This window comes from Pyrenophora tritici-repentis, chromosome 7 (assembly GCF_003171515.1).
Source record: "Pyrenophora tritici-repentis strain M4 chromosome 7, whole genome shotgun sequence".
Lineage (NCBI taxonomy): Eukaryota > Fungi > Ascomycota > Dothideomycetes > Pleosporales > Pleosporaceae > Pyrenophora > Pyrenophora tritici-repentis.
This window is the reverse complement of record NC_089396.1, coordinates 2,331,732-2,350,183: the sequence shown is the minus strand read 5'-3', so window position 1 is coordinate 2,350,183 and position 18,452 is coordinate 2,331,732. Positions and strand designations below refer to the sequence as shown.

Sequence of the window (18,452 nt, the reverse complement as noted above, 5' to 3'; positions counted from 1 at the left end):
AAAAACATTGGTGGCTGCGGATCGACGACTCGCCATGCCGGTGAGCAGACGCTTTGATATATTGACAACGCAGTCGACCACTCGGACCCGTTACGAACGAGGAAGCCTATGGCGCGGTGAAGAGGCGCCAGCTGTCTCAGTAGACGCTCAAAGCCATCATAACCACATGAAATACACCTCTCCGACGTCAATTGGGGGAGGGGGGAGAGAGAGAGACGAGTGCGCGACAATTGAGCGACAATTGAGCGACAATTGCAGTGCACAGGCGGTATCGATTAATACCAGAGCGGAGACACAACGTGTCACGGCGGCGGCAGTGCACACGTGAATATAGGCGAGTGCAACCCTCAATAAGAGGCGTCAGACAGTTGCAGAGGAGTACAAACGTCTTTGCCGAGCGGGTGCTGCTGTCGGCGGTGCATGCCCGCCTTGCTGCAGGCGTTCCCAAAGTTGCAGTTTGGCAGGTGTGAGAGCAGGTACATGTAGAAAAGTGACATTGCGGGATTGGTCATCTGTAGGCAGAGCCAACAAACAGTGGAGCTATTAGTTGTATCAAAGAGACATGATGCATACATACATACCAAGTAGGGACGCGTCCAGGGCACTAGAGCGGACCTATCGCCAAGACCGTGGAAGTTATGCTCTAGCTCTGCTCTGCTATCCACGTCCAGAAATCTGCCCGGGATCATTGCACGGAGCCTCAGGTCGTCCGTCCCCATCTCATAGCAGTTGGTTTCATCTCACGGGACGCTACTCAACCACGTCCCGTCCTTTACTTCGAGGGCTCTGTTTTTCTCCTTCACTCGCTCCCAGCTTACAAGCCGTTCCCCACCCCACGTACTCACTTTCACCCTCCCCGCTGACGTCCCCGCTCATCGCTCCTTCTCCTTCGGCCAAATCTCGCAGCTCCTTCCTCTACGAACCTCGCCCGCTCGAACCGCAATCGCCGTGACGTGCAACCACGTCTGAATACTTACTGTATACAGAACTGGGACGCATAAGCTGACCCTGAGCAACGGAGCAGTCTATAATAAATATGGCGTCCCAACCGACTCCGAGCCCCCAGGCCGCTAATCTCGACCGCTACGTCGTCATTCACGTAGCAACAACGTGCGATGAGCATGGCGTCTACGTCACAAAGGACTCGGCTGAGGTGATTGAGCTGGGTTGGATCCTGCTCGATGCAAAGTCCTGCGAAGAAGTAAGCGGTACCTCAGCTGGAAACCAAAACCTCGATTGCTAACCCCCCGTGCCAGCTGCATCGAGAATCCGTCCTAGTCAAGCCCGTCAACACGCCAATTACCGCGCTGTGCAGTGAGTCTTGCTTCCTTGTAGCCGTTGAGCATGCTGTGCAATTTCCACTAACCTTGAATCTTGCAGCCAGCTTGACAACCCTCACCTGGGATCAGGTCCGCAACGCCGGTAGTTTCCGTGACGCAGTTGAGCGGTTCAACAACTTCCATGCCGAGCACATTGCCCCCCAAAACCTCGAGTTTGCCTTTGTTACGCTTGACTCGTGGGACTTGCGCGTTCAGCTGCCCCGTGAGGCCCGAGACAAGTCGGTCGTGCTCCCGCCCTATCTGCAACATTCACGCACCTTTGATCTTCGTACCGAATACCAGCGGTGGCAGGCACACCACCCAGAGTCCCTGCCCTTTGGCTCAAGCGCGTTGACCAACATTTGTGCAGCCCTGGAAGTGGAGCCAGTGCAATCCTCTGCGCCAATCAAGCACAACCTTCCCTTTCACCTCCAGGCTCTCGCACCTGCCTCGCCGAGGCGGGCTATGGAAGAGGCAGTCACCCTGGCTCGAGTCTTGCGGGGTCTGATCCGCAAATCACAACCTCCCCAAGACCACCCCGACGTTCTTACTAAGCCCATGGATGCCCGGGCTGACGTTCGCGCCTTCCTCTCAGAGCGAAGCAAAGTCCTACACATGAGCGGTCTTCCCCACGACACTACCCAATCCGAGCTAGAGAGCTGGTTTACACAATTCGGCGGCCGCCCAATCGCTTTCTGGACCCTGCGTACCCCAGATCAGCACAAGCCCACCGGCACAGGATTTGCCATTTTCTCTTCTCACGAAGAGGTACGTTTTTTCACAACCTCCATGTCTGCCTCTGTATACTGACACCTTCTAGGCAGCCGAGAGTCTCTGTATGAACGGACGAGCCCTGAACGAGAAGGCTATTGAAGTCTCTCCATCATCTAGCCGCGTGCTCGACCGCGCCGCCGACATCATTACGCCGTTCCCTCCCAGCAAGAACCGTCCCCGCCCGGGTGACTGGAATTGCCCTTCATGTGGCTTCTCCAACTTCCAGCGCCGTACAGCCTGTTTCCGATGCTCTTTCCCAGCAATGCAGCAGGGTCCACCAGGTGGTGATCCCATGGGCTACGGCGGATACGGTTACGGTGGCCATCCCGGCATGATGGGCCCTCCCCAGCACCACATGGGCCATGGACACGGCCACGGAATGGGTGGTAACCACATGCGTGGTGGTACTGGTGCAGTGCCTTTCCGCGCTGGAGACTGGAAGTGCGGCGAGAATGCCTGCGGATACCATAACTTTGCGAAGAATACTGCCTGCCTACGCTGCGGTGCCAGCCGTGCAGGTGCTGCTGTCGTTGCTGACTCTGCTTTCCCGTCTCCTATGGATACCCCCTCTGGCTTTGGCATGGGTGCTCCCTCCATGGGCGGCACACCCGGTGCTGGTCCTTACGGTCCCGCTGGCTATGGTGGCGGTGGTTTCCCCGCTCAGCAGTACGGAGGCCCTCCCAGCTCATATGCGCTGCCTTCTGGCATGGGCGCTGCTAGCCCTTACCCTCCTATGGGCGCTCAGTACGTTCCCAACGGCGGCATGCACACTACACCTTTCGACAGTCGTTCGGCCGAGGCTGCTTTTTCTTCTGCAGACCCATACCCCAACCAGGGTGCTCCCAACGGCGGTGATGGTCGCAACGATCCCTTTGCCTTTCTCTCCACTGGCTTCGGCTCGCTCAACATGAACGATGACCGTCGCAACGTCTCAAACCCTGCCAACAAGTCACCGGCTTAAACACACTCGTACATAGGTATCGATCATCTGGAGCACGGATCTTGCGGTGTGATTTGTTATGGGATGGTTATTTCGGATAGGCTGGCGTGGGCAAGATTGGCTTTCGGGGAGTTTGACAGCAAGGGTCGATTTAAGAATTCGTGGCATTTGCAGGACACCTACGGCTCGGATGCGTATAGACGGAAAATCCTCATTTGACGGAGTTCGATACCTTGGATGGGGGTGTTCGGGGGATCGACTTGAATTTCAACAAAAGCTGGGCGGATGGGAAAAGTACAAATTGGACGGCGGTAACATGGGCTTGCTGGAGCTTCTGGATCTGGTGGGCGATCGATCGGGACGATGTATAGTCTGTGAGCTGATTTTCCCTCAAGTTGTGCGTTCTTTTCTTTCTACATGGTCCAAATTGAATCACATAGCTCGTCGCCTCGGCGATGAAGGCGCGACCAGGGGCGGCTCTCTAGCCCATGGTGCTTGTACCTACCATAGAATTAGTTTCCTTCACAGTCCTAATAATTCTTGTTCTGCTTTGTCTTGTGTTTGCTCACTTTCGCTTTTCATAATGTTTTGACATTACTGAGAGCAAACTAAACGTTGACAGAGAAGATGGGAATGAGGCTTCGGGTAACGACTTGAATCTTGTGACGTGTGGGGACCGCTTTCTGTACCAGAACAAAGGCTCTCAGTATGATCTCATCATGTTCACATTCCGGTCGATCGGGAACATTGATTATCAAAGAGTTGGTCTCAATCATGGTATACTCGCTCAGGCCAAAGCAAGGGTCTAAGGATATCCGAATGCGGCACAGTGGAACAGGACTCGAGCTTGACGGCCTGAGACTATTCCCCTGAGTACCCAAAACAGCAACTACTAAAGGAGTACAAGAAGATTTGTAAAACGGTCTCCGACCCTAAGACACGGTCCATGTCAGCAGCCTCACCGGTCTTCTCCGGACGCAAGGCCACCAGTGTACCAAATCCCTTCCCCAACCGCGGCAATTGCTAGGCTATAGGAAGCTAGTAAACGGCGACGTCACACATTGAACATAATCCCATCGACCATTATGAGCGATACTGAACAGCCTACATCTGTCCCAGCCTTGATACGGGGCAGACTATGAGATTATGGTGGCTTTAGCTTATCCTTATTGTAATCGTTTTGGTGGACACTGTGGTACAAGTAGGTAATTGGGATCAAGATCGTACCAGAATCAACCTGCAAGAGGGTGTGCTTGATCGAAGGTATTACGAAAGGGTTTGGTGTTGGAAATTTCACGGGATGAAATACTGGCGAAATAAGTGTACCAAGGTCCGCTCTGCTGATTAATTACTCGTGCACAGGGCGGAACGCGAAATCCTTCATGGACCCGCAAAATGCATGCAACCATTGGAAGTTTATAAAGAGGTAAGGCGCAGGCGATGTTCAGCAGCCTTGCTTCGGAAGCAGAGCGATTAGGGTCCAGCATGATCTCACATCGTATCTCTCCACTATGTACGTTACCCCATGATGACTTCAGTAGGTGGTGCACGTTTTTTAGCGCCTTGTATGCGGCAGCGGCAGCGTTTTTTGACAGTGTGGGTCCTTGAAACGGTGTGACCAACGTCCCGGTGGATGGTACACCAGGCAAATCACACCAAACATGCGCCATCCGTTGTAGTAATTACGGTAAAAGTCGCTAATAAACAACCTAGGTCTCTGGATCAATGCCTGAATGGAGCGACTACCGCACCACGTTATTTTAAGCCTCGTATTAGGAGAGGCTAAGAAGCGATGCAAGGGTAGCCGGCTCCGAGCTAGTTTCTATCGGTGCAGTACTGGGATTGTGGCGTAGGCTCAATTTCCATAACAATTCCCTTGCTTTGAGCGAATAGGGCCGACGCTGAACCTCGAATCTCGACCTTGTGTGGATGTGAAGGGTGTTTCCTTGAGTTTAGCATAGGGAACATCTAGAATCGCTGTGCATGAAAAGCTCGAGTGATCCCCGAGACGTCAAGTCAGCACGGCCAGTGAATCCTGTATGCCTAGAAGGCGGGCGGAGCGCATTCCCCTATGCGCCATCGTCGCTACCGTTTGCACTTGTCCTTATCAGTTACTCAGACCGAAGGCACTAGTACCTTGTAAAGGTCTACTATCTACAATGCCCACCTCTCGGCGTTCACCTTTCGCCTTTCCTGCGTCCTACTACCTAATCTTCCCTTCTCTGTGCAGATCGATTGCTCGAGCGCGCCGACCATGCTCGTGCACTTTAACTCGTCGATACCGCGATTGCTCGTGCTTCCGCTTTTCTTGCTCATCTGCGGAATCTTCCTGTTCCCCCGCCAGTACCATGGCTCAGCTGCCCTTTACTTCCCGATTGTCAGCGGCAAGAACCTCACTGAAGCCAGCTCTACCTTTGACACATCAGTCCGCCAGTTTTGGAACGAGCTTGCGACTGCTCTGGTAGAGTCACAGCCGCAATGCGACCCTTTGAAGATCAACGATGAGGAAGAGGACAAGGCCATGATCAAATTCGTCCCGCTTGAACCACATAAAGAGCACCCCAAAAAACTAGTAAACTTCACCGACACAGACGAGAAAGCTTTGTTTCGAGCCCATTATGCCATGCGAAGATCGGCGCAGCGTCTGGCTTCTGGAGTACCTTTCGCCAAGGGCACAAGTGGAATCGTTACCACGGCGAACGGAAAATACATGCCCATCTTTTTGGTGTCGTTACGGATGCTACGAAGAACAGGATGTACGCTCCCCGTCGAAGTCTTCATTGACGACTGGAGCAAGTACGACGCCACCGTATGCGACCAAGTGCTGCCTTCATTGAACGCCCGCTGTGTTGTGCTCTCAAACATCTACAACACTGCCGCACACGCCAAGCAGCCGGACCACTACCAGTACAAAATCTTTGCCATCCTCTTCTCATCTTTCCAAAACGTCCTCTTCCTCGACAGCGATGCCTTCCCCGCGCACGATCCCACCGATCTCTTCTCAACCGCACCCTACACGACGCACGGCCTCGTCACCTGGCCCGACTTCTGGGCCCAAACAATATCAGCGCATTTCTACCACATCGCAGCGATACCAGAAGTAGCCTCTCAATCGCGGCTTTCCACCGAAAGCGGCCAGCTCCTCATCAATAAGGACACACACCGCGAGTCGCTCCTCATGATGGTCTACTACAACTACTACGGCCCAGACTACTACTACATCCTCCTCAGCCAAGGCAGCCCCGGTGCCGGCGACAAGGAAACGTTTGTCCAAGCCGCCCTCGCCGTCAACCTGCCTTACTACCAAGTCAGCACCCCACCGGGCGCCCTCGGCCGCTTCAGAAACGGCACCTACATCGGCACCGGCATCGCGCAAGCAGATCCCCGACTCGACTACGCCTACCTGACCCCCATGCGCAGCCACATCCACAAGGACGGCAACTGGAAGGACGACGACGTTGTCCTAACCTCAGATTCAAAAGCTCCTCCCCGTCCGAAACCCCTGTTCCTCCACCAGAATAATCTCAAGCTCGATCCGCAGAAGGTGCTGGAAGATGAGAGGCCGTTCGATATCGATGGCTTGCCTCATCGTATGTGGAATAATCAGATTGACGCCCAAGGTCACGATATCGAGCGTACGTTGTGGGATGTTGTTACCGAAGAGGGTTGTAGGGAGAGTAAGAAGAGCGAGACGTGTAGGAGACTTGAAAACCATTTTCGACAAGTTTTTGGGAAGAGATAGATGATTTGAGTATGTTTCTGTTTTGTTTTGCGGTTTCTACACACTGATGGGTTGGGTTGGGTAGGTTTGTTTATGCTTTTAGCGACGACGATGATGCGGAGTTCATTCTTGGCATGTGTGGGATGGACATGAATGGATATGAATATGAGAGCGATGGTGTTTTTTCTTCTTCTTCTGCTTCTACTAAGGCAGCTCCACGCAGCGCGGCGAAGCGAGCCTTTTCGTCATCTCCTTCTTCCTAGTTATTTCCAGCGATGACTGTTACTTTTTCTTCGTCTCTTTCCATTCACATGTACACATATAGACAGACAAACGCTCAGTAGATATTATACCAAACATGAGATTCAATCATTTCAAAAAGCGACGGATATCGTAACATCATCAGAGAGACCTGGTGTTCCCGTTGTACAGTGTAGAAGGAAGGGAAGGGAGAGAGAGACAACTGCATCATGCAGAATCACTCATCTCACTCTGCAATAAATCCTCCATGATATCCTCTTCCGTCACCATTGTCCTTCGCCGATCATCCCTTCCTACAGTGAGCGCGCTATGCTCGGCCATTGACTCTCCCTCGCCTTCTACCTCTTCTTCTTCGTCGTCATCATCGTCGTCATCATCGTCGTCGTCATCGTCTTCCTCTTCAAGCGGCATACGTGTACCCTCGCCCTGCATACCCGCTAACATAGTCTCGTCGTCTTCATCCTCTTCCTCTTCCTCCTCCTCCTCCTGCTTAACAGGCTTACTCTGTTTCTTCTGCACCGGGACCTCCGTCTCTTCCTCCTCCCCGGCTTCTTCCGCATCAGCAGCAACAGTCGTTTCAGGCGACCCTTGCTGCGTCGTCTCAACCTCCGTATTCTCCTTTGCTTGTGCCACCTCACCGAGGCGTTTGGTAAGACTAGTTTCCAACTTGGCCAGTGCATTGCGCTGCGTGGCGTCCGTTCCTATTTTGCCTTCTACGGCTTCAGTGACTAGGCCGTGGAGGGTGTGTAACATTTCCTCTAGATCCACGGCGCCACCTTCTTCTATGGTACTGTTCCTCGTGGCACCAGCACTAGTACTGCTTGACGACGACGACGGTGCGATGAATAGTTTACTCAGCAGACTCAGCAGCGGCTTTCTCTCGTCTTTGGAACATGTCGCTGTCAACGCGCGCTCGAGCACCTCGACTGCAAGTCCGACGTGTGGTTCCTCGGCCTCAATGTCTACCACATTTGTCTTGCCATCGAGACCCAACTCCGTGGCTCCCACGACTTTGCGTCCGTCTGTCCATTCGGCTAGATGCGCAGTGATGACAGGCCAGCCCACCATCTCATCTACATCTTCATCCTCGACGTTCTCGTCGCGCATGATGAGCAGTTTGGAGATTACAGGCACGGCGATGTCAGCCATGAGTTTAGCGTTCTTGAGCTTCGAGTGGCAGAAGACTGGCAGGAAGTAGGAGAGTGCTTGGCGTAAAGCGGGATTCAGCGCCGTTTCAGGGTCAAAGTAGGTTAGGACCATGACTTTGAGGACTTCGGTTGTTGACAAGGGGGGTAGGATGCCCAGGAGGAGTAGCTTGGATGCTGCGGTGCACGAAATCAAACTGATGCGCTTGTTGTCAGAGGTGAATGCTTTGAGCAGGATTTTCGTGATGGGCCGGATGCGGGGGTTGGTAATGGGTTCGGCGTCTTCGGTAGAAGCATCTGGGTCCGGAATTGTGGGTGTGAGGAGTGTAGGGTGCGTTATTATCACGTCGGTGAGGACTTGGATGACTATCTCTTTAAGGGCGTCGTGGCCTTTTATGAAGCAGTGGAAGAAGAGGTCGAGGTTGTTGTCTGCGAGGTCCTGGGAGTTTTGTTAGTACGAGTCTATGATACGTGATGAAGGGCATTTAGTGTACCTTGCTAAGGAGTGCGGCTAGACCTAGACAAATGACTCCACGCTCACGGATCATCGCCTGATGAGCTTGCACCGCTGGAATGATGAGCGTGTTCAGGATGTTTGTGAGCGAAGTGTCTGACTCCAGGTCACCCTCCACATTCTGCAGTGTACATTGAGCGATGTGCAAGCACTTGGAGTACACCATGACCTCGCGAATCTGTCGTTCTTCCTTCTCCTCGTCAGTGAGGTTCTCCGATGCCTTTGATGTCTTGGGCTTGATCAACGGCGCATCGCCATCAACGTCTGACTGAGCAGAGTGGAAGCTCTCTTCATCCCCATCTTCTCCAGTTACGGTAGCGTCATCTGCATCTAGCAGGGAGTCCCGAACATCTGCAATCGCCTCGACAATGAGTGCGCAAAAGTCCGATTCGCCACGACTACCACAGACCTTACGCAGGACTTCGATCGAAAGTTTTGTGCACTCTTCCGGCAGCTGAGCCTTGGCGATGGCCTCTCGCATGATGTTGTACATCTGCCTTCGGCCCATCTCGTCAGTATAATCAAGGGTGTGGGCAATGTGAAGTAACTGTTGAACGATAAAGTCCTGTTCCTCCACATCTTCCTGAGCCTCTTCGACCTCTGGGTCGTTCTCCTCCATGACAGCGACCTTGTCTACCAACTCCATCAACGAGTTGAGTTCACGCTGAAGAACAAAAGCGAACATGGTGACTTCCGGCATCTTATCCTCGACCATGCTTTGCACTCTTTCGTCCTCTGTGCTTTGAGCGTAGTCATTCAAAGTGCGCGCAATAAAGGCAGTCTGCGCATCGAGGTTGTTCCAGAACTCGTGGTCGAATGTGATTTCCTTGCGGTAATCTGGCCGACCATCCCAGAACTGACGCATTGCCTCGTGGGCCATACCGTCTTCCTCTCCTGACCGCGTGACATCGATACGCTCGAGCAGCTCACAGAGCGCCTCTAGACTTGGCGGTGCAACATCCCCCGGCTTCTTCTCCTCCTCCGATCGAGTGTCGCGCGAAGAAGCGCAGTCTTCCAGCCAGCGTTCCCGGAAGAGCGTTGCAGCAGCTTTGCGAACAATGTCATCTCGATCCCGCAGGCCCCATCGGATGAGCTTCTCTCGCTCAACCAGCGACATGTGTCGGAAGTCACCCAGAGCAGGCAGAATCTTGCCGTATACTAGTCTTCGAGTGGTCGCGTCCATATCGCGGGCTCTCTCGAGAATGTATCGCAAGGTGGAGGGCCAAAGCGGCAGGTTCAGTAGTACAGCACGTCGCACTTCGGCACTAGGATCATTAATCATAATGTCCAGAAGCTTGTCGAGAATACCGCCTGCGGCTTCATCATCACTGTCTTCGTCCTCTTGCTCCTCGTCGTCATTGCCGGCAAGACGACCCAGTCCCAGGATTGCCTGCACACGCACTGAAGGCTCTTTGTCTCGTAGACGCTTAAGAAAACCCAATCTTATCAGGTTGAAGATGTCGTCATCGATGGTTGTGAGGCTGTTTACAATGTGTGCGACTGTTTGAGTTGCTCGGAAGCGGATCGTCTTATCCTTGGCTGTCAGTAGCGCTAGGATCGTGGTCAGGATGTGCGATGTAAGACGGCTGCTGGGTGTTTCGTGGAAAGCAGTGGCTTCTTCCTCTTCGGCCTCTGGAGCAAAAATCGATTGATCTAAATCTAATCAGTATTGATGATAGTACCACGGTGCCAGACAAAAACGCACCTTTCTCCGAGGCATGCTTCAAAAAGACACCCAAGAATCGAATCACCCTATCACCCACAGGCTCGCTCTTCTTGACACACATGATCCTGAGTACACATCTCACAACCTCAGCGTTGAACTCTTCCTCGTCGAAATCCTCCTGCTCCTCCCCCTTGCTCTTCTTCCCACCCTTCTTGCCCGTCTCTGGCGGCTCGAAGCAGCATGCCTCTTGTATTTTGCGCAAATTCACCACTAGCTTCCTCTGCGTCGCAGTCGTCTTTTGAGCATCGCTAAAGACCTGGACAATTTGTGTGCGGAGCGTTGTTACAGGGCCTTCATCTGGGATTTCGATGGCATTCGCAGATTGCCTGGCGGAGGATGCGCGTGTTGATTTGGTAGTGCCAGCGCTGGTCTTGCGGGTCGTTGATGTCGCAGATGCGCGCGGTGCACGCGTTGAAGGGCGACCGGGCATTGTTGTTGTGTATCTAGTATTCCCTTTCGTCGTCTGGTCGTGGCATGTGTGAATTGTAGTCTATACCGTGTTGTTGTTTACGCACCCCCGCGGCGACAGCGACTCGTAGGAGCAGGGGTCCAACAAGCAGGGGGGGTCCGTCAGTTGCGACATCGGCCGAGAGCGCGTTGATAGGCCGATCAGCCGAAATGGCATCATCGTGAATCTTAGAAGTTGAACTTTCCCGCTCTGTGACTTTGTTTGCCTCTTCAACTAAACGCAACAATGTTCAGGACTGCGGCGCGAAGCATTGCCGCTTCTGCATGGCGCAATGCAGAGAGCTTTAGTCAAATAGAGGCAGCACACCAAACTGCAATTAACATTTCAAAGGCACAAGGCATTGGTCAGCGGGGCTTCATTGACGGTATGGTACTCATCATGGTGGTTGGATATGTTATGCTGACACACGAACCCAGCAATTGGAAAGACACCCCTCATCCGTCTCAAGCGCCTCTCCGAGGAAACTGGCTGCAACGTGCTGGGAAAAGCCGAATTCCAAAACCCCGGTGGCTCAGTCAAAGACCGCGCAGCCCTCTTCGTCGTCGAGAATGCCGAACGTCAAGGCCTCCTTAAGCCCGGTGGTACCGTCATCGAAGGCACAGCCGGAAACACTGGCATTGGTCTTGCGCATGTTTGCCGCTCAAAAGGCTACCGACTAGTTATCTACATGCCAAACACGCAGTCGCAAGGCAAGATTGATTTACTGCGATTGCTCGGCGCTGAAGTCTACCCCGTACCGGCCGTCGCATTCGATAACCCGGAGAACTACAACCACCAGGCGAAGCGACATGCGGAGAGACTAGAGAATGCTGTCTGGACGAACCAGTTCGATAACGTGGCGAATCGCCAGGCGCATATTGAGACTACAGGCCCGGAGATTTGGCATCAGACGGGAGGGAAGCTGGATGCTTTTACCTGTGCGACGGGCACCGGAGGCTCGCTCGCTGGTGTAACCCGATACTTGAAGGAAAAGAGTGATGGTAGGGTTAAGAGCTTTTTGGCAGATCCACCAGGTTCGGTGCTACACTCGTATATTCAGAGTGGTGGTAAGCTCCAAGAGAGAGCTGGAGGTTCCATCACAGAGGGTATCGGTCAGGGTCGCGTAACAGAGAATTTGAAGCCAGACATTGACCTCCTGGACGGCTCATTGCACATCAGTGACGAGAAGACCATTGAGATGGTATACAGGTGTCTGGATGAGGAGGGTCTTTACCTCGGAGCTAGCTCATGCTTGAACGTCGTTGCCGCCAAGGAGGTAGCTGAGAAGATGGGCAAGGGATCGACCGTCGTTACACTGCTATGTGATGGCGCGTACAGGTATGCCGATCGCCTATTCTCGAAGAAGTGGCTCGAGCAGAAGAAGCTGTACGACGCGATACCCGAGCGGTTACGAAGGTACATTGTTCTAGAATAGATCACCAACATATGCAGTATACAAAGTTCAAATATACAGTAATCATCTAAACATCTATTCGCGATCGCCTGTACAAAGTATAGATCTACATCCCATCTACATAGAAAGACCTTTGCCAACTAAAGCCCTACTCTAGATCATGGGACTCCCACTTGCAAACCCATTTACCACAGCTGTCATAAGCTGATTCGCAATAGCTGTCTTGGGTGGCAACCTCAATCCACCTTCCTTGTATTCAGACCCGGCCTCCTCGCCCAATCCACTAGTACCTACCCTCAACGCTTCCCTCACTTCCTCCGCCGTAAACCACTTGGCATCCTCAAGCTCAGCATCATGTCCTAAATGAATCGTCTCTCCCTCGGGAATCGCCTGGCCCACAGCGCCAATCATCAAATTGGCGGGATACGGCCACGGCTGCGTAGAATGAATAACCACTCTTCCGAGATGGATACCAGACTCTTCCCAAACTTCGCGACGCACCGCCTCCTCCACGCTCTCTGCCGGTTCAAGGAACCCAGCGAGCGTAGAGTACCAGTACTGCGGCCATCTCTTTTGCCGTCCTAGCAAAATTCTCTTTCCATCGGCAGACACTACAGCCATGATGACGGTGGGGTCTGTACGGGGGAAGCAGAGGTTTGAGATTCCGGTTCTGGTAGCGCAAGGCGGGCGTTCACCCTGGTTGACTTCGGACGCAATGTCTTTCGGAGGGCATGTACGCTTAAAACCGGCGTTAACGGAGAGCGTTTTGTAGCCGCAGGAAGCGCAGTAGGGGTTTCGGGCATTCCAGTCGAGGAGGTGGCGGGCTTCTGCGTAAATGGCCGCTGGGGTTGGTGTTAGTTGACTGTTTTTCGCTGTATAAGAGAATTGGGCATCGTTACCTTCTTGAGCTGGGAGACTCATATGCATTCTCCCTTTACTGAATTCTAAGCCCTCGCTCTTTACTTTCTCTAACAACTTCTCCGCCTCGTCTTTTACACTGTCCTGCGGTGTGACGTCGACGGCGAACCATGGCTGGCCTTTGTAGTGCTCCTTGTATACGAAGCCTTCTTTCTTCTCGTCAAGCCCGAGGAATATTATCTGTGGGATGTAGAGACTCGAGTTGTACTGCGCAATAACATCGTCTTCCGATTTCTCAAACGGGTTATCGCCAATGATGGGTTTAACGTCTGAGAAAGAGCAGCGCGCGAGTTCAGTGCTGGATTTGAGAAGAGGCTCAAGTTTGTTGAAGAGAAGAAAGGTAGTGCTTTGGTGGTGGAGCGCAGAGGAAAGGAATTGGTGGTCGGGACGTAGGAAGCCCACGCGGTTTAGCGGTGAGCCTATATATCATTGTTAGTGAGCAGAATGACATTGAAGTATGATTCAATTACATACCGGAGAAGTAGTTCGCGACTTCCTTTCCAAACCTACGGCTCAGCATCGAATCGACGTCTGGATGCGCTGGCTCAGGAAGCTCAGGTTGCGGTGGCATTGTACGGAGAAGATACTAGGATAAAGATGTAATGACGTCTTCTAGATACTTGGTAGATAAAAGTGTAACAGAAACAAAAGTTTGTATGCAATTGATCAAACTTCAGGGTAGATTGAGCAGAGACAGCTTTCAAAACGTCAAAGGAGGCGAATATGAGTGGATTGACATATGCAACCTTTAACTCGCATTTGCCCCACGTAGTCGCGGGGGGTCCACGCTAGACAACGCGGCATTACAAACCATCGCCATCGATTTTGGCGTGTCAAGTTCCGAGGCCTCGGTAAGACAGGTTCCGAAGCAGGTGCTTATCGATTAGACGTTTATTTGGACCGTGTGTCAACCCTGTGTACACATAGCACAGTCCGTGACCGTAAGCTCCATGGAAACAAGACACCAATCATGAGCGGTTTTCAGGTACGTGTATACCCATGCTGGCGGCGACAAGGGACTGACATGGCAGTAAATAGCTTGGCGACGACTCGCGCTCGGCATCCAGCGACGAAGACGACGAAGACAACTTGTCCACACTCCCCTTTGCGACCCCGCTTCGCCGCTCTGATTTCCTCGTCCCCGACTTTTCGCCTTCGGAATATCTTTCTACCCTGCGAAACCGCCACCAAACTCTGGAAGATTTGCGCGCCGAACTGCGCTCGCGGTCGCAACTGCTTTCCAAGGAGCTGTTGGATCTTGTCAACAGCAATTACCAGGACTTCCTCAACCTGGGAAACAGCCTGCATGGAGGCGAGGAAAAAGTAGAGGAGGTGAGGGTGGGCCTGCTGGGATTCAGGAAGGAAGTCGACGGGCTGATGGAGGTGGTGGGGTCGAGGGAAGAAGAGGTCAAGGAACTATTGGACGAGAGAAGGGATGTGAGGAGGAAGATCGAGGTAGGGAGAAGGCTGGTGGATTATGATGCTAGGCTCAAGGAACTCGAGGCAGAGCTCATGATCGAAACGGCTGGACATGAGACTATTATCCTTAGGGAAGACGTCTCGGATAGCGACGAGGATGAAGACGAGGACGAAGACGAAGAAGAAGAGGGCTACGGGGTATCTATTCCAAAGTTAAGACGAAATGTCCTGCAGTATCGCTTAGTATTGGGGCTGGAAAAGGAGTTGAGTGAACATCCGTTTGTTACGGCGCAGGCACCAAGGATAGCAAAGGCGCGTAGCACATTGCTGATGGATCTAAGTACTGCATTACAGCAGGCGAAGAGTGCAGGGTCGTCTGGGTCTGGTCGCGTCATCAAGGTTATGAAGATTTATACCGACATGGAGGAGTCAGCAGAGGCGGTCAAGCTTCTCAAGACACTCAACTCATCCACAGGATAGACGTCGAGTCAGCATTGCGACGGCCTTGGGTATGGTACATTATTCATACATGCCACAAGCTACAGCTATATAGGCCCTTCCAATTCCTTGGGTGATATAGAATTGGGGCCCTTGAAGTCTCCATTTAGGGTGAAGCCTGGCGAATTTGTCGAGCTGAGAACCACTTCATGCACCTCCTTGCTGATGCGCCCTTGGAGCTGCGAGATATCCTTCTTTATTGCACTCGTGAAAGCCACAATATTTTCCATCATCTGTTCCGGTGTGAAGCCCAGCTGTCCGACTGCCATGCGAATTACACCCAGTTTTTCCCTGTACTCTGCTCCGCTTACCATGTTACGCACAATCGAACCCACGGCTGTCTGCGTAACTACGGTCCCCGCCTTCGCGCTCGGCATTAGGCCCTTGGGCCCTAGTATCCGACCCAAGTTCGCCTTGGTCAACTTCGGGAAGCTCTCGATGGTGCAAATTAACCTATCGAAAGCCACTTTGTCCGCCTTGATTTGGGCAAAGATGTCTTCTTCGCCTATCAGGACAGCGCCAGAGGCCCGGGCATCAGCAGCAGCTTTCGAGTCTGGCGCTGCTATGACAGCAATTCTTAGGTCCGTCTTGACAGGATGCGGGAGTCGTAAGCGGTTTCTTATTGCGGGGCCGTTCCTAAGTGTGCGCAGACGGACGGCCATTTCGTACTTTGATGACGACGGGTTGCGGCCTACTTCGAAGGCGCGAATATACCTGTCCCACTATTAGTCCCTCTGTTTGACAATGCCTATATGGACACACAGAAGACGTACCGCATCGCATCCACTAGCGAGAATTTGTCCAATTTGCCCAGGTCAGGTTGTTGGAATGTTGGCGACGTCTTCTTAGCCCTCTTGCTCGCCTTATTGTTCTTAAAGGTGGTTGCATATCGTATCGACTGATGTGGTATTGAGACGATGCGCGGAACTTCTGCTCTCGAGGCAGCGATTAACGGGCTAGTGCATCTGCTTATGGGAGCTATTGGTGAAATAGCGAGGCCGCGCAAAGGATATATTAACGGCCGTGGGTGCGCCATTGCGACTGTGTGCAGATGGTGGGCCGTTGCTGTGTTGCCAAAAGTTCGGTCGGAGATTCGGGAATGCCAAGACCCAAAAGACGCTAAGTTACTTACCTTCAACTACCTTGTGCCTTCCAAGGTTGCCATGCCATCTCTACCAGTCTGTACAAACGCACATGCCAGGATTGCCATCGATATGCGCCCCCGAATATATCAGATTACTCACAAGCTCGGCAAAAGAGCTGTTGCAACCAGGACGGCACCGGACACTACTTCTCAAAGGATAACACTGCTATCTCCAAAAGAGCCACCACCGCCTGAGCCTAAAAAGCCACTCACAGCGCGAGTCTTTGTGACCAAAAGTTTCCCTGAGTGGACATGGGACAGCTGGAATGGACAGCTCTGGTATGCAGAGGAACTTCGTATGTGGGGGGAGAGGCCGCTCGCTGCCACTTTGGAATCGGCTGAATCTAATCTGCACGCAATCGAAGCGCGCATGTCAATTTCGAACCGCGAGGTTGACAGATTTATGCACCTTCATTACTGCGCCATTTCAACAGTTGCACGGTGTCTGTATCCATTCCAAGTTTATGTCACCGATGCCATGGCGCTGAATGCCCTCCTTGTGACAGCCCCCCTACACATACAATCACGACTGGAAGACGCTCGCCAAAAATGGCGATCTTTAGATCGAGAGATAAATTCTCAAATCTCTGGGTTTGCTCGTGTACGACTAAACCACAGCATGCTCCCACACAATCCTTCCTATTTTCAAAGTTTGGTGGAAAGAGCCGATTACGGACTGGATAGCGGGCAGGAAGACCATCGGGATCTTCAAGTCACAGAAGCAGCCATGTGGCGCAGGGGATCTCTTCTAGAGGTCGCAGCGAGAATGCGTAAAGTGGTGGGCTTTCACTACGTACATGGTCCGTTATGGACCGTGGAGCCTCTTTCTACAGCAATACGTCTCTGTATGATATTGATGCTACAGTTGCAGTCAAGTCTACGAGCGCAATCGCTCGGCTTGCTTAACTCACCTAAGTCCCATCTATCTCACATAGGGGAACAAGCATATGAAGCTGCCATTGAGATCGGACGCCTTTCACATGAGGTCAGCTCTCTTCAAATTGACCTGACAGCGTTGCGGCACTACAGAACTCGGAATTTCCCCCTAGGTGTTCGGCAGCAAGAGATGATAACCGGAAAACATATATATACGTGGTTGGGCTGGAACTCTGCCCCGAGGAAGAAGCCTGTCTATGATAACCTGTCATCAAAAGTTCGGTTCATAAGGAAACCACAAAGATTCTGAATCCCTTTGCAAGGCCCCGTCGATGCACGCCTTTTACGCCGACATGTTCGGAATTACCAGGCCCAATGTGGAAGGTCAAATCCCATACCATGCCGCTTCTAGCGCTTACCGAGGTTGGTGAACGCCGATTGGGTACTTTGTGCACCCTACTCCGACATATGGCTGCCTTGAGCGTCGACATAGCATTAGATATAAATACTACACTTCTTTTGATTTAAACATGAAGCCTTCTCAGAAGACTCAAGAGCTATCATGGATGCGACGATTCTGACACCACGGCTGCGGCTAACGCTTCTCACGACAGCAGAGAGAAGAAGCAATGAACTTGAATGGATCCACGCATTGCGCAGTGATGAGAAAGCTTCGTGGTGGAGGTGATTCATACCTGAATAATAACACGTACCTGGCTTACTTTCTACAGCATCTCTGGTCGCGCGAAAACCATCGAAGACACGGAAAAAGTACTCAAGAATATCTTGCCAAACACCGCAAAGACGGGAGAAGAGAAATCTTACAGAATCGCCTATATGATACATGAGCTACTTCCTTCCAATGGCGACTCAACATGCAAAGAAAATTCGCCAACACGTTTCATTGGCCTCGTAGCCCTCCACTCCGTAGGTCCCCACGACCTCGCTCTGCCCGACCACTTATTCCCGGCTTCAACTTTTTCGCCAGATTGCCTAAACATGATACTTGCGTACCAGTTTCTTCCCGCAGCCTGGGGCAAGGGTTATGCAACGGAAGCTGTGAATGCAGTACTGGAGGCTTGTGGAAACAGAAGGAAGTTCTGGGACTTGTATGAGAAAGTGTTTGTGAGGGCAATTGTTAATGGTGAGAATCCAGCTAGTCAGCGGGTTATGGCGAAGACGGATATGAAGAAGTTGGGTGTGTATGAGTGGGTTGGGGATGAGTTGTGGCTGGGGGGAAAGTGGAGGACAAGGGACGATTTGTATATCTATGGCATGTTTGTTATAGAGTGATGGGCTGAGTGGATGGGGTTTATGACACTTGCATATTGGGTG

General features: G+C 52.3%; 8 protein-coding genes across 8 annotated transcripts; 5 read left to right on the top strand and 3 right to left on the bottom strand.

Annotated features, from left to right (window-relative positions):
• Positions 1-1,036: 1,036 nt before the first annotated feature.
• On the top strand, positions 1,037-3,054 carry PtrM4_133020 (RNA-binding protein; the record flags this gene model as incomplete). Its single annotated transcript, XM_001941300.1, has 4 exons — positions 1,037-1,201; positions 1,257-1,314; positions 1,381-2,087; positions 2,140-3,054. The coding sequence occupies 4 exons, from the start codon at positions 1,037-1,039 to the stop codon at positions 3,052-3,054; spliced, it is 1,845 nt and encodes a 614-aa protein (XP_001941335.1).
• A 2,233-nt stretch (positions 3,055-5,287) lies between these two features.
• On the top strand, positions 5,288-6,705 carry PtrM4_133010 (uncharacterized protein; the record flags this gene model as incomplete). Its single annotated transcript, XM_066109108.1, has 3 exons — positions 5,288-6,201; positions 6,265-6,668; positions 6,698-6,705. The coding sequence occupies 3 exons, from the start codon at positions 5,288-5,290 to the stop codon at positions 6,703-6,705; spliced, it is 1,326 nt and encodes a 441-aa protein (XP_065961100.1).
• A 517-nt stretch (positions 6,706-7,222) lies between these two features.
• On the bottom strand, positions 7,223-10,830 carry PtrM4_133000 (YCG1, Chromosome condensation complex Condensin, subunit G; the record flags this gene model as incomplete). Its single annotated transcript, XM_066109107.1, has 4 exons — positions 7,223-7,308; positions 7,519-8,599; positions 8,655-10,327; positions 10,380-10,830. 4 exons carry the CDS (start codon positions 10,828-10,830, stop codon positions 7,223-7,225), a joined length of 3,291 nt encoding a protein of 1,096 aa, XP_065961099.1.
• A 264-nt stretch (positions 10,831-11,094) lies between these two features.
• On the top strand, positions 11,095-12,283 carry PtrM4_132990 (CysK, Cysteine synthase; the record flags this gene model as incomplete). The annotated part of the gene is made up of 2 exons (XM_066109106.1): positions 11,095-11,233; positions 11,286-12,283. 2 exons carry the CDS (start codon positions 11,095-11,097, stop codon positions 12,281-12,283), a joined length of 1,137 nt encoding a protein of 378 aa, XP_065961098.1.
• Positions 12,284-12,415: 132 nt separating this feature from the next.
• Positions 12,416-13,751, bottom strand: PtrM4_132980 (NUDIX multi-domain protein; the record flags this gene model as incomplete). The annotated part of the gene is made up of 3 exons (XM_066109105.1): positions 12,416-13,104; positions 13,162-13,599; positions 13,655-13,751. The coding sequence occupies 3 exons, from the start codon at positions 13,749-13,751 to the stop codon at positions 12,416-12,418; spliced, it is 1,224 nt and encodes a 407-aa protein (XP_065961097.1).
• A 399-nt stretch (positions 13,752-14,150) lies between these two features.
• Positions 14,151-15,079, top strand: PtrM4_132970 (COG2 multi-domain protein; the record flags this gene model as incomplete). The annotated part of the gene is made up of 3 exons (XM_066109104.1): positions 14,151-14,165; positions 14,219-14,737; positions 14,834-15,079. 3 exons carry the CDS (start codon positions 14,151-14,153, stop codon positions 15,077-15,079), a joined length of 780 nt encoding a protein of 259 aa, XP_065961096.1.
• A 65-nt stretch (positions 15,080-15,144) lies between these two features.
• On the bottom strand, positions 15,145-16,133 carry PtrM4_132960 (mitochondrial 54S ribosomal protein uL1m; the record flags this gene model as incomplete). Its single annotated transcript, XM_001941294.2, has 2 exons — positions 15,145-15,811; positions 15,871-16,133. The coding sequence occupies 2 exons, from the start codon at positions 16,131-16,133 to the stop codon at positions 15,145-15,147; spliced, it is 930 nt and encodes a 309-aa protein (XP_001941329.1).
• A 1,546-nt stretch (positions 16,134-17,679) lies between these two features.
• PtrM4_132950 (uncharacterized protein) lies at positions 17,680-18,410 on the top strand (the record flags this gene model as incomplete). Its single annotated transcript, XM_001941293.1, has 2 exons — positions 17,680-17,801; positions 17,849-18,410. The coding sequence occupies 2 exons, from the start codon at positions 17,680-17,682 to the stop codon at positions 18,408-18,410; spliced, it is 684 nt and encodes a 227-aa protein (XP_001941328.1).
• Between the last annotated feature and the right edge of the window lie 42 nt (positions 18,411-18,452).